Source organism: Atta colombica, unplaced genomic scaffold (assembly GCF_001594045.1).
Source record: "Atta colombica isolate Treedump-2 unplaced genomic scaffold, Acol1.0 scaffold44, whole genome shotgun sequence".
Classification (NCBI taxonomy): domain Eukaryota; kingdom Metazoa; phylum Arthropoda; class Insecta; order Hymenoptera; family Formicidae; genus Atta; species Atta colombica.
Genome location: NW_017259533.1, coordinates 11226 through 22373, shown reverse-complemented (window position 1 = coordinate 22373; position 11148 = coordinate 11226). Strand labels below are relative to the sequence as shown.

General features: G+C 31.7%; 2 protein-coding genes across 2 annotated transcripts in view; one reads left to right on the top strand and one right to left on the bottom strand.

Annotated features, from left to right (window-relative positions):
- Window positions 1–508: 508 nt before the first annotated feature.
- On the top strand, window positions 509–5898 carry LOC108691246 (stress-induced-phosphoprotein 1). Its single transcript, XM_018198917.1, has 3 exons — window positions 509–747; window positions 1588–3131; window positions 5197–5898. Exons 1-3 carry the CDS (start codon window positions 733–735, stop codon window positions 5267–5269), a joined length of 1632 nt encoding a protein of 543 aa, XP_018054406.1. The 5' UTR covers window positions 509–732; the 3' UTR covers window positions 5270–5898.
- Window positions 5899–5909: 11 nt separating this feature from the next.
- LOC108691234 (structural maintenance of chromosomes protein 3) overlaps window positions 5910–11148 on the bottom strand; it is an 8017-nt gene continuing 2778 nt past the window's right edge. Inside the window, 8 exon segments of the mRNA XM_018198909.1 lie at window positions 5910–6550; window positions 6658–6895; window positions 7134–7510; window positions 7645–7907; window positions 7988–8278; window positions 8392–8593; window positions 10305–10616; window positions 10749–11066. Coding sequence (XP_018054398.1) covers window positions 6424–6550; window positions 6658–6895; window positions 7134–7510; window positions 7645–7907; window positions 7988–8278; window positions 8392–8593; window positions 10305–10616; window positions 10749–11066 — 2128 coding nt within the window. The 3' untranslated portion in view covers window positions 5910–6423.

Genomic DNA, 11148 nt, shown 5'->3' with positions numbered 1-11148 from the left:
CATCTTGAGGTCGATTCTGTATCTTGAAATGAGGTGAAAATTACAAAAGTGAGCGAATTTACTGAAATACTAATAATCTCATTGGTCAACATCTAGTAAATTTGTTCTTTTGTAATTTTCATCTTGTTTGAAGATATGGAATCGACTGCTTTCTGTCTCTCAGTCTTGCTCACACTTTCCACTCATTGCTTGGATAGACTATTCGAATCCCCCTCTAGTAGTATAAGCTCTATGATATTTGGCCTTGAAAAAAAAGAAAGCGAAGATTCCAAGTGCCAAAAGTACAAACAACGATCTCGTTTTACTGAAATAGTGCAGCATGATTTTGTGAACACGCAGTAATGTACATATAGCGTATACATATATATATATATATAATTACGTATCATCACACGCTCATTAATGTCTATTCTACAATAGGGTCGCAAGTCATAAGCCATAAGAAATTAACCAATTACAGTTAAATATGAAAGAAATAATCGATTATCATTGGTTAATTTCTTATGGTTTGCGACCTTAATGTAGAATATGCAAATAGTAGTGTGAGGTCGCTGCTTGTCTGTTTCTGGAGCTTTCTAAATCTTCGCCGGCACACGAGCACACACGTTCGGTGGCACACGAGAAGATTTACAAGAATTCATACGAGTCATCATTGAGATTGAACGTGTTTATTGCTTGAGTCAAACGAACGGTCGTCAGGAACTAGACAGAGATTCAATATTTTAAGCGCGCATGATGAGTGATCAGGTAAGCGTTGCAAGAATGTTATGAGCTCGTCCACACGAGGATTTATGCGCGCGATAGCGAAGGCGAAGCTCGCATTTTCCTCAGAGACGCTTCGTCACGTTCCGCGAGATCGACGATTGTCCTCCCCGCCCTCATGGCAAATTTCTTCCGATTATACGATCACTTATTTTTTTTTTATCCAGTCGATCGTAGAAAAACGGAACAAGGACACGCTAAATTAAGAATAGCAAAGATTGATTACCAAAATTAATCTATTTAACTTATTAATCCAAAAAATACCGTATTCACTATAGGTTTATTTTTTTATTACTTCATCAGAACTTTCTTGCTTTCGCAAATTTCAAATACATATTTATTTCATTTTAAGTATTAGGATATACTCTTTGGATACTACTAGTTAGAAAAATAGATAGGCTGATATCCATAATCCGTTCTTATTTCAAGATGTCTTAAGATGTTTAATACAGCTCTATGATTTGACATCTTAATCCTAACTATATTATTTTTCTTGATATATATCCCTAAGACCCTATCTATATTTGTTATAATCTATATTTATAATTTTTGTAAAAATGGATGTATTTCAATTAATTTTTTTCAATTGAATTAATTAAGGAATAAATCTGTGTTTAAAAGTCGATAGAATTAAGAAGCTTCAAGGTATATAGATTAAAAAAAAAAAGAAAAATTTAGCAACATGAAAAAAAATCTCAATTTAGCAAATTATATTGGGGTTTCTTTGACCTCAGTGTAGCTAGGATTAAGACTGCACTTGAAACAATCTTAAATACACATATGCTATGTACAACCAAGTATTTACATTCTTGTATCATTTTGCAGGTAGCTTTGTTGAAAGAGAAAGGAAATGCTGCTTTACAAACTGGAAATTATGATGAAGCCATTAGATGCTACACAGATGCTATCATCTTGGACAACAATAATCATGTTCTCTACAGTAATCGCTCAGCGGCATATGCAAAGTCTGAAAAGTATCAGCAAGCGCTGGAGGATGCCGAAAAGACTGTCAGTTTGAAACCGGATTGGGGAAAGGGTTATTCGCGTAAGGGCAGCGCTCTTGCTTACTTGGGCAGATATGATGAGTCCATCAGAACTTATGAGAAGGGCCTACAATTGGATCCAAACAATCCACAGCTTAGAAGCAGTCTGGCCGAGGTGAGGGCCCAGAAAACAGCTGCTGTAACTAATCCATTCAATTCACCAGACATCTTTCTCAAGTTGGCTAGTGATCCCAGAACAAAGGGATATTTGTCTGATCCTGAATATATGAAGTTACTGCAAGAATTGCGAACCAATCCACAGAGTCTCAGTATTAATCTCCAGGACACCAGAGTGCTCACCACTCTTAGCGTGCTGTTAGGAATGAGCGCTGACATGGAGGAATCGATGGAAACTGAGCCAATGAATCCATCGGAACCACCGAAATCCAAACCAGAACCAAAGTCTCAGAAGAAGGAGGAGGACAATCTTCCACCTGAAAAGAGAAAAGCCTTGGAAGAGAAGAAATTTGGTAATGAGGCTTACAAGAAAAAGAGCTTCGAGGAGGCTTTAGAGCATTATAACAAAGCTGTGGAATTGGATTCGACAGAAATCATCTATTTGTTGAATATAGCAGCAGTGTACTTCGAACAGAAGAATTATCAGAAATGTATTGCTCAATGTGAGAAAGCCATTGAGATCGGTAGAGAAAATAGAGCGGATTTCAAATTAATAGCAAAAGCATTTACGAGAATTGGTCATGCTTATAAGAAAATGGAGAATTGGAAGCAAGCTAAGGTGTATTACGAAAAGTCTATGTCTGAGCACAGAACGCCGGAGATTAAAACCTTACTCTCGGATATAGACAAAATAATTAAAGAGGAAGAAAGGAAGGCTTATATTGACCCGATTAAAGCAGAAGAGGAAAAGGAACTTGGAAATCAAAAATATAAAGATGGAGATTATCCTGCTGCTATTAAACATTATTCCGAGGCGATCCGAAGAAATCCGGACGATCCCAAGTATTACAGTAACAGAGCAGCTTGTTATACTAAACTGGCGGCATTTGATCTCGGTTTGAAGGATTGCGAGAAAGTTGTCGAACTGGATCCAAAATTCATCAAAGGCTGGATTAGGAAAGGAAAAATTTTGCAAGCTATGCAGCAGCAGGGAAAAGCCTTGTCAGCATATCAGAAGGCTCTGGAATTGGATCCACAGAATAGCGAGGCGTTAGAGGGTTATCGCTCTTGCGCCGTATCCGCAAGTTCGAATCCGGAAGAAGTGAGAAAGAGAGCGATGGCCGATCCAGAGATCCAGAGTATATTGCGAGATCCAGCTATGAGATTGATCTTGGAACAAATGCAGAGCGATCCAAGAGCTTTACAAGAGTAAGTAATATGTTAACATTCTATATGTTAATATCCTACAGAAGTGATTAGGTTGTTCTCGCTGAATGTTCGCATATATCAAGACAAGAAAATATTTTGTAAACCGCGTAATTTCATAAGCAAATGTTCGTTCCATTGCTCATTTTAAAGAGGATCTCGATAAAATATTTTTGCTGTTTTAAGAAAGATGTTATGTATTAATTTATTGTTCTCAAAATGCGTGCTAACAGTTATCTTTTGTTCAAATTTTCTTCAAATCAATCTTTTATGGACTTTCTATAATAAACCATTACCTAATTAAGTCTTGAGCCGTAAGAAATTGATCAATATCAAATGTGAGAAAAATAATCAACTATAATGTTATAATTGTTTTATTTAATTTTTTATGGTTTTTAAGACTTAAAACTTAGATAATCGCTTGTTGTAGAAAGCCCATAATCTGACAACAATATATAGAGTAATAGGAATCAAACTTCAGGAGTTTTGAAACTCGTTGAATATAAGGTCTATTCTTTTTAACTAAAGTTCTTGCACAGTTCATCTTTCTTCCTTTTCTTTCCATGTTGGAGAGAAAAAGAGAAAAAATGAATTATATAAGAAGTTCAAGCCTATAAATTGATCATTGTCATCCAACAGCTACAGGATTGCTACAGACTTGGAAAACTGGGAAAAATCAGGGGAAAATATAAAAAAAGTCTGGAGTTTTTAAATTTGTTCACAATTTTCTTAAACTGCTCCTATTCCAAATAATTGTTATAATTTTTTTTTTAATATTATATTTGACAATCAAATACGTTCAAAACTCGCGCACTTTAGACGATTTTAATAAAATAATTACAATTTATATTTAATAACTAAGAACAAACGGGCAAACTGGGAATTAGCACAGTGATTGGTAATTCGTTTTGAAGAAGCTTTATCTTACATTAATAAAAAGAAACTTATACATGTTTCGGCTAGTCTTCTTCAGCAATATTAGGTCCATTAATAGACGAAATATCCTCCTCTGTCCATAATCTTCCGAATGGATGTGGTGACTTCTACCATATGCCTTAGTATACACGCTGATTGTAATTATAAAGGAACCAATCGATTCCGAACAACAATTTTATTTATAGAAGTGCACATGGCAAGGATACTCTCGATGGTTTGCTATTGCCTGTCGAGAAGAGTTACGAACGTGACAAAATTTTTTTCTGCCTGGGATCGAACCTGGGATCTCTGGCATAGTCTCGTACGCTGCCAGTTACGCCACGCTCGTGTTCAATTAATAAAAATTAATAACTATGTAAAGCTATAAGTGAGAATTATAATCAATGTAAACAAAATTTACTTCATTGTCTTGTTTACATTGATTATAATTCTAACCTAGCTTTACACAGTTATTAATTTTTTAAAATTTTAGTCATTACTATCATCCAACCTTGTAACTGGTGAGAACAATTCTCGTAATGGAGTAAAGGTTACCACACAATGATCACAACCCAATTAATTCAATATTTGTAACATCGTAGGTTTCGTTTACCAATGTATGGATCACCTATTATCATATTATTGCTGCAGAAGGCTAGAAGACTAGCCAAAACATGTATAAGTTCTTTTTATTATGTAAGATTAAGCTTTTTCAAAGCGAATTACGCACCGATCATTTTGCCAATTCCCAGTTGCCCGTTTATTCTTAGTTATTTTATAATTTATGGCGGGAATTTCAATATTGTTATCTTTAGTTTATAGTATTTTTTGAATTTGCACCCAAAATTTATTTATGTTTTTTGCGTTGTTTTTAATAATATAGACCAGTTTTCTTATAATCCTTGATTCTAAATGTGTTAAAATTTACATATTAGAAAATTTTCCATTTTCATCTGAAAAACTGGAAAAAATTAGAGAATTTTTAAATTCATTTTCTGTGGCAACCCTGTACTTTATTTTCTATTATTACATTATATATTGAATACTGAAAAAATTAAGAGTACTCAAAAGAGTATTAACATTTTTTTTGATGTACCATTTGTATCCATTTCTCTGTTGATGGAAATTTTAATAAATCCTTTCTTTTGCACAGCCATTTGAAGAATCCTGATATAGCTGCAAAATTACAAAAACTTCTGGAATCTGGTCTCATTGCTATTCATTGAAGATGTAAGGAACCACATACAATATACTTGTAATAAAAGAAGAATAACATTGCTATCGCAAGTTCCTTTAATATTAAGGAAATTCGCATTCGTATCGCAGATATATTAGCCATATGAGATACTTATCGTCATATTGCTCTTAAAATCTGTGTTCAAAAAGCCATTTGGAATAAAAGTTACATTGTACACATGATTCTTTCATGCAGTGGCCTTTAGTGTCATCGATGACTTTGCATTGCAAGACTTGTTAAGGTGATCATGTGTATACCAATACACATATATACATATAGTGAGGTTCTTTGTGCAAAAATGAAGTGTAATTGTGAAGCTGTGAACTCTAATATTTACATTTAACAAAAATTACTCCGATGGCTAAACGGTGAATATCATTTTGGAAGTTGATAGTGTTATTATATGCTTTAGATAAAAATAATCTAAAATTAGAATGTATTAATCCTTTAAACTAAAAATTTCATAAAATTATTTCTGTATATGATACACACACTAACATCTCTTTTACCGTTTAATTAGTGCTTTTAGTATTAAAATTAGTCATAATATAATGAATGCGAAGTCAGGTTAAGGCCGACAACCAATAAGAGGAATGCTTCGAATAAATATCTTTTTAAACCGAATTCTCTTTTTGGAAATTATTTATTAATATCTTATTAACACCTTTTTTATGTTCCACTTAAAAAACTAATTATAATGGAACAATTGTTCTGAAATTTCATAAACTGATATTACCGTGTTTATCATAGTCATTTTATTTTACAAAGTTTATAATATAAAAAACAGTTCATATATATATACCAAATTTCAATTATATTTTGCAATGTTTTCATAACATATAATCTGTTACAAATAAAATATTAAATTACCAAAACTCTTGCATTTTCTATTAATATTCGTCGTGTGTAATATGACTATTATTACAATGATCTATGCAAAGAATCCAAATATACACTTAAAAAATTAATATTTTCTCTTTATGTGATTTCATAAAGTATCTCAAAAAAACCTGTCAATATGAAGAAAATTTCAACGGAAATCATAACAAAGTTGATCCATTTGTACATGTGTTATCTCTTGAAATCACGCAAAAAAACTTTGCAAAAAACTAATTGTAAATTATGAATATTTTAATTTTATTTTTAACCGTGTGTTGTATCGTCCTCGACGAAATCAGCCGCTTCTTCCCGCGTCACGCATTCGACATGCGAAACCTTATTCCTGAACTTCACTCCATAGAATTTGTTTGCATGATGCAGTAATTCCGGTCTGCGAAATAAACACATCTTTATTTTTTATATTGTGCTATTAACATAGCAATCATGTTATTTTGAATCAATCTCAAAATCTTGTAAGCTGCTGATTGCATACGTCACCTAAATGTCGTGGTAATGAACTGAGCGTCAGAACTAAGCTCGTGGATCATATCTGCTACTGCTTTTCTGTGTTGTGCATCTAGTGCCTGATCGATTTCGTCGAACAAGTAAAACGGTGCAGGATCGCATTTTTGTATCGCGAATATCAGGGCCAATGCTACGAGTGATTTTTGTCCACCAGATAATTGATTCATCTCTCGCATTTCGCCTCTATGTCCTGTGAATGACACCTTTATACCTAGAAATAATAAATATATAAGTAAGTATAGAAATAATAAATATATAAGTTTTTAAAATCCATAAATAAAGTACTACATAAATATGAAATATAGTTAACTCGAAGAAAAAAATTAAGAAAATTTTCAAATAAATCGTTTTTCCTAAATTCTTTTCTTTCTTATTATATATTATATCGTTCTTATTATATATAATACACAATATATCTCAGATAAGTGTAAAAATCTATTTCTCCTTACCTACGCCTATAAATCTATCAGAATCTGATGGTTCCGCTGTTCCATCATCCCCTTCATCGCCGTCCGCAGTCTTCATAACCAATTGTGCATGGCCTGAAGGTACAAGTTTTTTGAATACCTCACTAAAATACTTGCTCACCTTAAAAAAAGAAAAAAATATTGTCACATGAAATTTAAAATATATTATCATGACAGATTTTTAAAACATTAATCCTTCACTACTTTAAAAGTTTAGATACACTATATATACACTATATATATATATATATTTCTGTTTTTTTCCGTGTGTATACATTATATAATAAATTTTCGATTCACTAGTATTGATTCACTCGATTCATTCTATAGTATATTTCAAAATAGTTTTAAGTAATTAACTCTTTGTGGACCGACGATTCCATTTGGAATCATTCTTTTATTTCGTATATATATATATATATATATATATATATATATATATAAATAATTTTTGCCAATTTATTATATTTAACACACCTATATTTTTACACACCTATATTTTTTTAAATGGTTATTTGCCTTTTCCATTTCCTTAAAAAGCTGTTTCGTGGACATTGTACTAAACTTAGAATAAGCTTCGTGACTAGGCAATGCGCCAAGTTCAGTAATTTTTTGTGTACACTCAACTATTTTCTGTTGCAAGATATTTAACTTGCTTGCTAATTTTTCCAAGTCTTTCGCATCCGCTTCAATCTTCTCTTGCGCTTCTTTTTCTTTTAATTTCCATTTCTCAACTTCCGCAGACTCCGATTTTTGCTAAACATGCGATAAAATGGGGATTAAAGATTATATTAATTTAAACAATAAAAATGGTCACTGTATTCTTAAACACTTACTTTCTTCATGGCATTGGTTACTTTTTCATTTTGTGCTTTGAAATCCTCGTTTACTTTCACTAATCTCTTTTCAATATCCGCTAACTGGATCTTTGATGAATCAAGCTGACGCTGCCGATCTTCGACCGATATCTCTTGTAAAGCTTGAACTAGCTCATCCTTCCTTCTCACTAAGTTGTTCGTTAATAAGTTCTCTAATTTATTTTTTTCTGCTTCTAATTGCATTCGTTTCGCGAATGCTTCTTTGTTCTCCTTTGTTAAACGTCTGATATCGTCATTTAAAGTATCGACCTACCAAAATCGATAAAATAGAGTTTCAATCTTTAATTTAAGATAGAAAAAAGGAAAAAAAATATCATATTCTTAATTCAACTGCAATTCAATTTAAAAATTTGTACGCTCACCTGATGCTGATCTGCAACGGATAACTGTGCCATAAGTTCTTGATGTAATTCACTCTCCAGGCCGTCTTTAGTCGCACGCATAGCTTCCAAACTTGAAGTACATTGTGCAAGACTTTTTTCTTTTGGTGTTCGATATCTTTCTATAGCACTTAATTCTTCCTTCATAAGACGTATTTCTGCTTTCATTTTGTCGTATATATCTCTGTCAAATTAATAATGAACTGCTAATTAATCCTCATAATTAAAATCAATAACAAAAAAATTTCTACACTTGTTTCTAATAATTAAATATAAATATTTAAACGACGCGCGCACATGCGCATACAGAGGATGTCTAGAAATTTATATGTCAAAACTTCAGGAGCATATAGTGATTTGATAAACTAAGAAAAAAGTTCTATAGAGATATGCTCGTTTTTACTTCGTTTTGGAGAAAATCGCAAAAAAGACTAAACGTAATTGCTTTGTTCTTGTACTGCAATAATTCCATTTTCAGGTGAAAAATTTTTTTTCTAATGGGATCATTTTTTGCGATTTTTTCTAAAACGAAACAAAAACGAACATATCTCTACAGGACATTTTTTTTTAGTTTATCGATCTTTTATACGCTCCCGAAGTTTGATATTTCTAGACACCTCTAGTATGTATTAAGGTGGAAAACAATTTTTTTGAAAATCGATTAGTAATACCCTTTAAAAGTTAGCTATGGATTTATGATTTGGGTACAATTTCATCCGATTAATATCTTCAGGTTGTCCTTTGACTTTTAAATTAGTATTTATGTATTTCTTGGATACATGTGTTAAAATTCGAAAAAATATTTAAATTTCAATACAATTTTCATACTATCTATGTGACTTTGACCTGATCTTGACGATGTTACTCAAGGTCAGACTGACCAGATCAGTGAATAGATCATTTAAAACTCTATAACTTTTAGGAAACATTTCTTTCGAAAATGCTTAGTTTTTGAGTGTCGCTCCGACACTTTTTACTCACCCTGTCGTATGTCGTCATGTTGGATCCGCTATTTTGAAATGTGTACTTCTGACCTCGAATTCATATTCAGCGACCAAAAAAAAAACAAGTTTCAAATAGAATTGAAATTTTAATATTTTTTTTGACACATGTATCCAAGAAATGCATAAATACTAATTTCAAAGTTGAAGAGCAACCTGAAGATACTAATTGATTTTGATGAAATTTTACCCAAATCATATTGTCCATAGTTAACTTTTGGGAAAGGAGGGGGGAGTATTGATCGATTTTCAAAAAATTTTTTTTCGGCTCACTCTAATATATATATACAGGATGCCCCAAATAATCGCCAAATATTTCATGGATAGAGCGGATTAAAGTAAACTAAGTCAAAAAGTTCTTTATCATTTTACAATTTTCACAAAGTTAACGAGATATTAATTATTAAAAATTGCCAAAAATTAGTCTTCAATAATTTTTTACTTAAATACTTAACTTTACAGAAAAATTGTAAGAGGCAAAAATTATTTTTTTTCTCATAAAACTAAGAATTTTTTCAAAATTTTTTCAGAATTTTTTAATACCGTATTTTCTCATGTTGATAAAAAAAAGAAAATGCAATACTAAAAAGTTGATTAAAAATTCTGAAAAAATTTTCAAAGCTCTATGAGAAAAAAATAAACCATTTTTGTCTCTTGCAATTTTTCTGTAAAATTGATAGTATTTGAAAATTATTGAAGATTAATTTTCGACAATTTTTACCAATTAATATCTTGTTAATTATTGTGAAAATTCCAAAATGATAAAAGACTTCAACTCAGTTTAGTTCGCTCTACCTGCCCACGAAATATTTAGTGATTATTTTGGGACACCCTGTATAATTTTTGAAATTAATATTAATTATAATTCTAGATTAAAAATATCTAATTACATACTTAGCTTTACTATTTTTAGTTTCAGTTCTCTGCATTTCGCTAACGTAAGAACTAATATTTTGATCCGCCTTTCTGATTTCTTCTTTAAGCGTCGTTAATTGAGTTTCAAGAGTAGAAATTTGTGACATTAATTCCGATCTAGTTTTTTGTATCTCAAGCCGTGATCTGAGTGTATTGAAATATCCACCAGTTAAAGAGCCTTTGGATGAAACTTGGTCTCCTTCTAATGTAACGCAATCTAAGCCAGAATCCCGCGCCAAAGTCGTTGCTGCTTCCAAATTACGACAGATCAAAGTCTTTCCAAATATATATCTATATTTAACAAAAATATAATATAATAATGTACGATAATAATATATAAAAAAACTTTTATATATTACAAAGAAATAAAACAAGAAAAGAAAAAAATTCTTATTTAATAATTTTTATTTTATATCCTTTTACCTTAACGCTTTATCAAATTTGGGATCATAATTCAACTTGGATATCATGGGTATAGCATCAGAAGTCTGTGGATAATCAATATCCTTTACGTGAAGTCTATTCAGTGGCATAAAAGTTACTTCTCCTGGCAACCGTTGATTGTTCATTTCTTTTAAAATTTTTGTGCCAAACTTGTCGGTCTCCACAATGTGATGAAACAATCTATTCCCAGCGGTTACTTCAACTGCCATATAGACGCTCTTGTCACAGTTGAAATTTTCAATTACAGGCCCATAATAGCTGCTCACTTCATTAGCCATATCTTTTCGTCCACTACAAAGATATTAATATCATCATATTACATATGTCATCGTCATAGATGTATCTCTTCAAAAAATTGTGCATATATCTATATTATAAA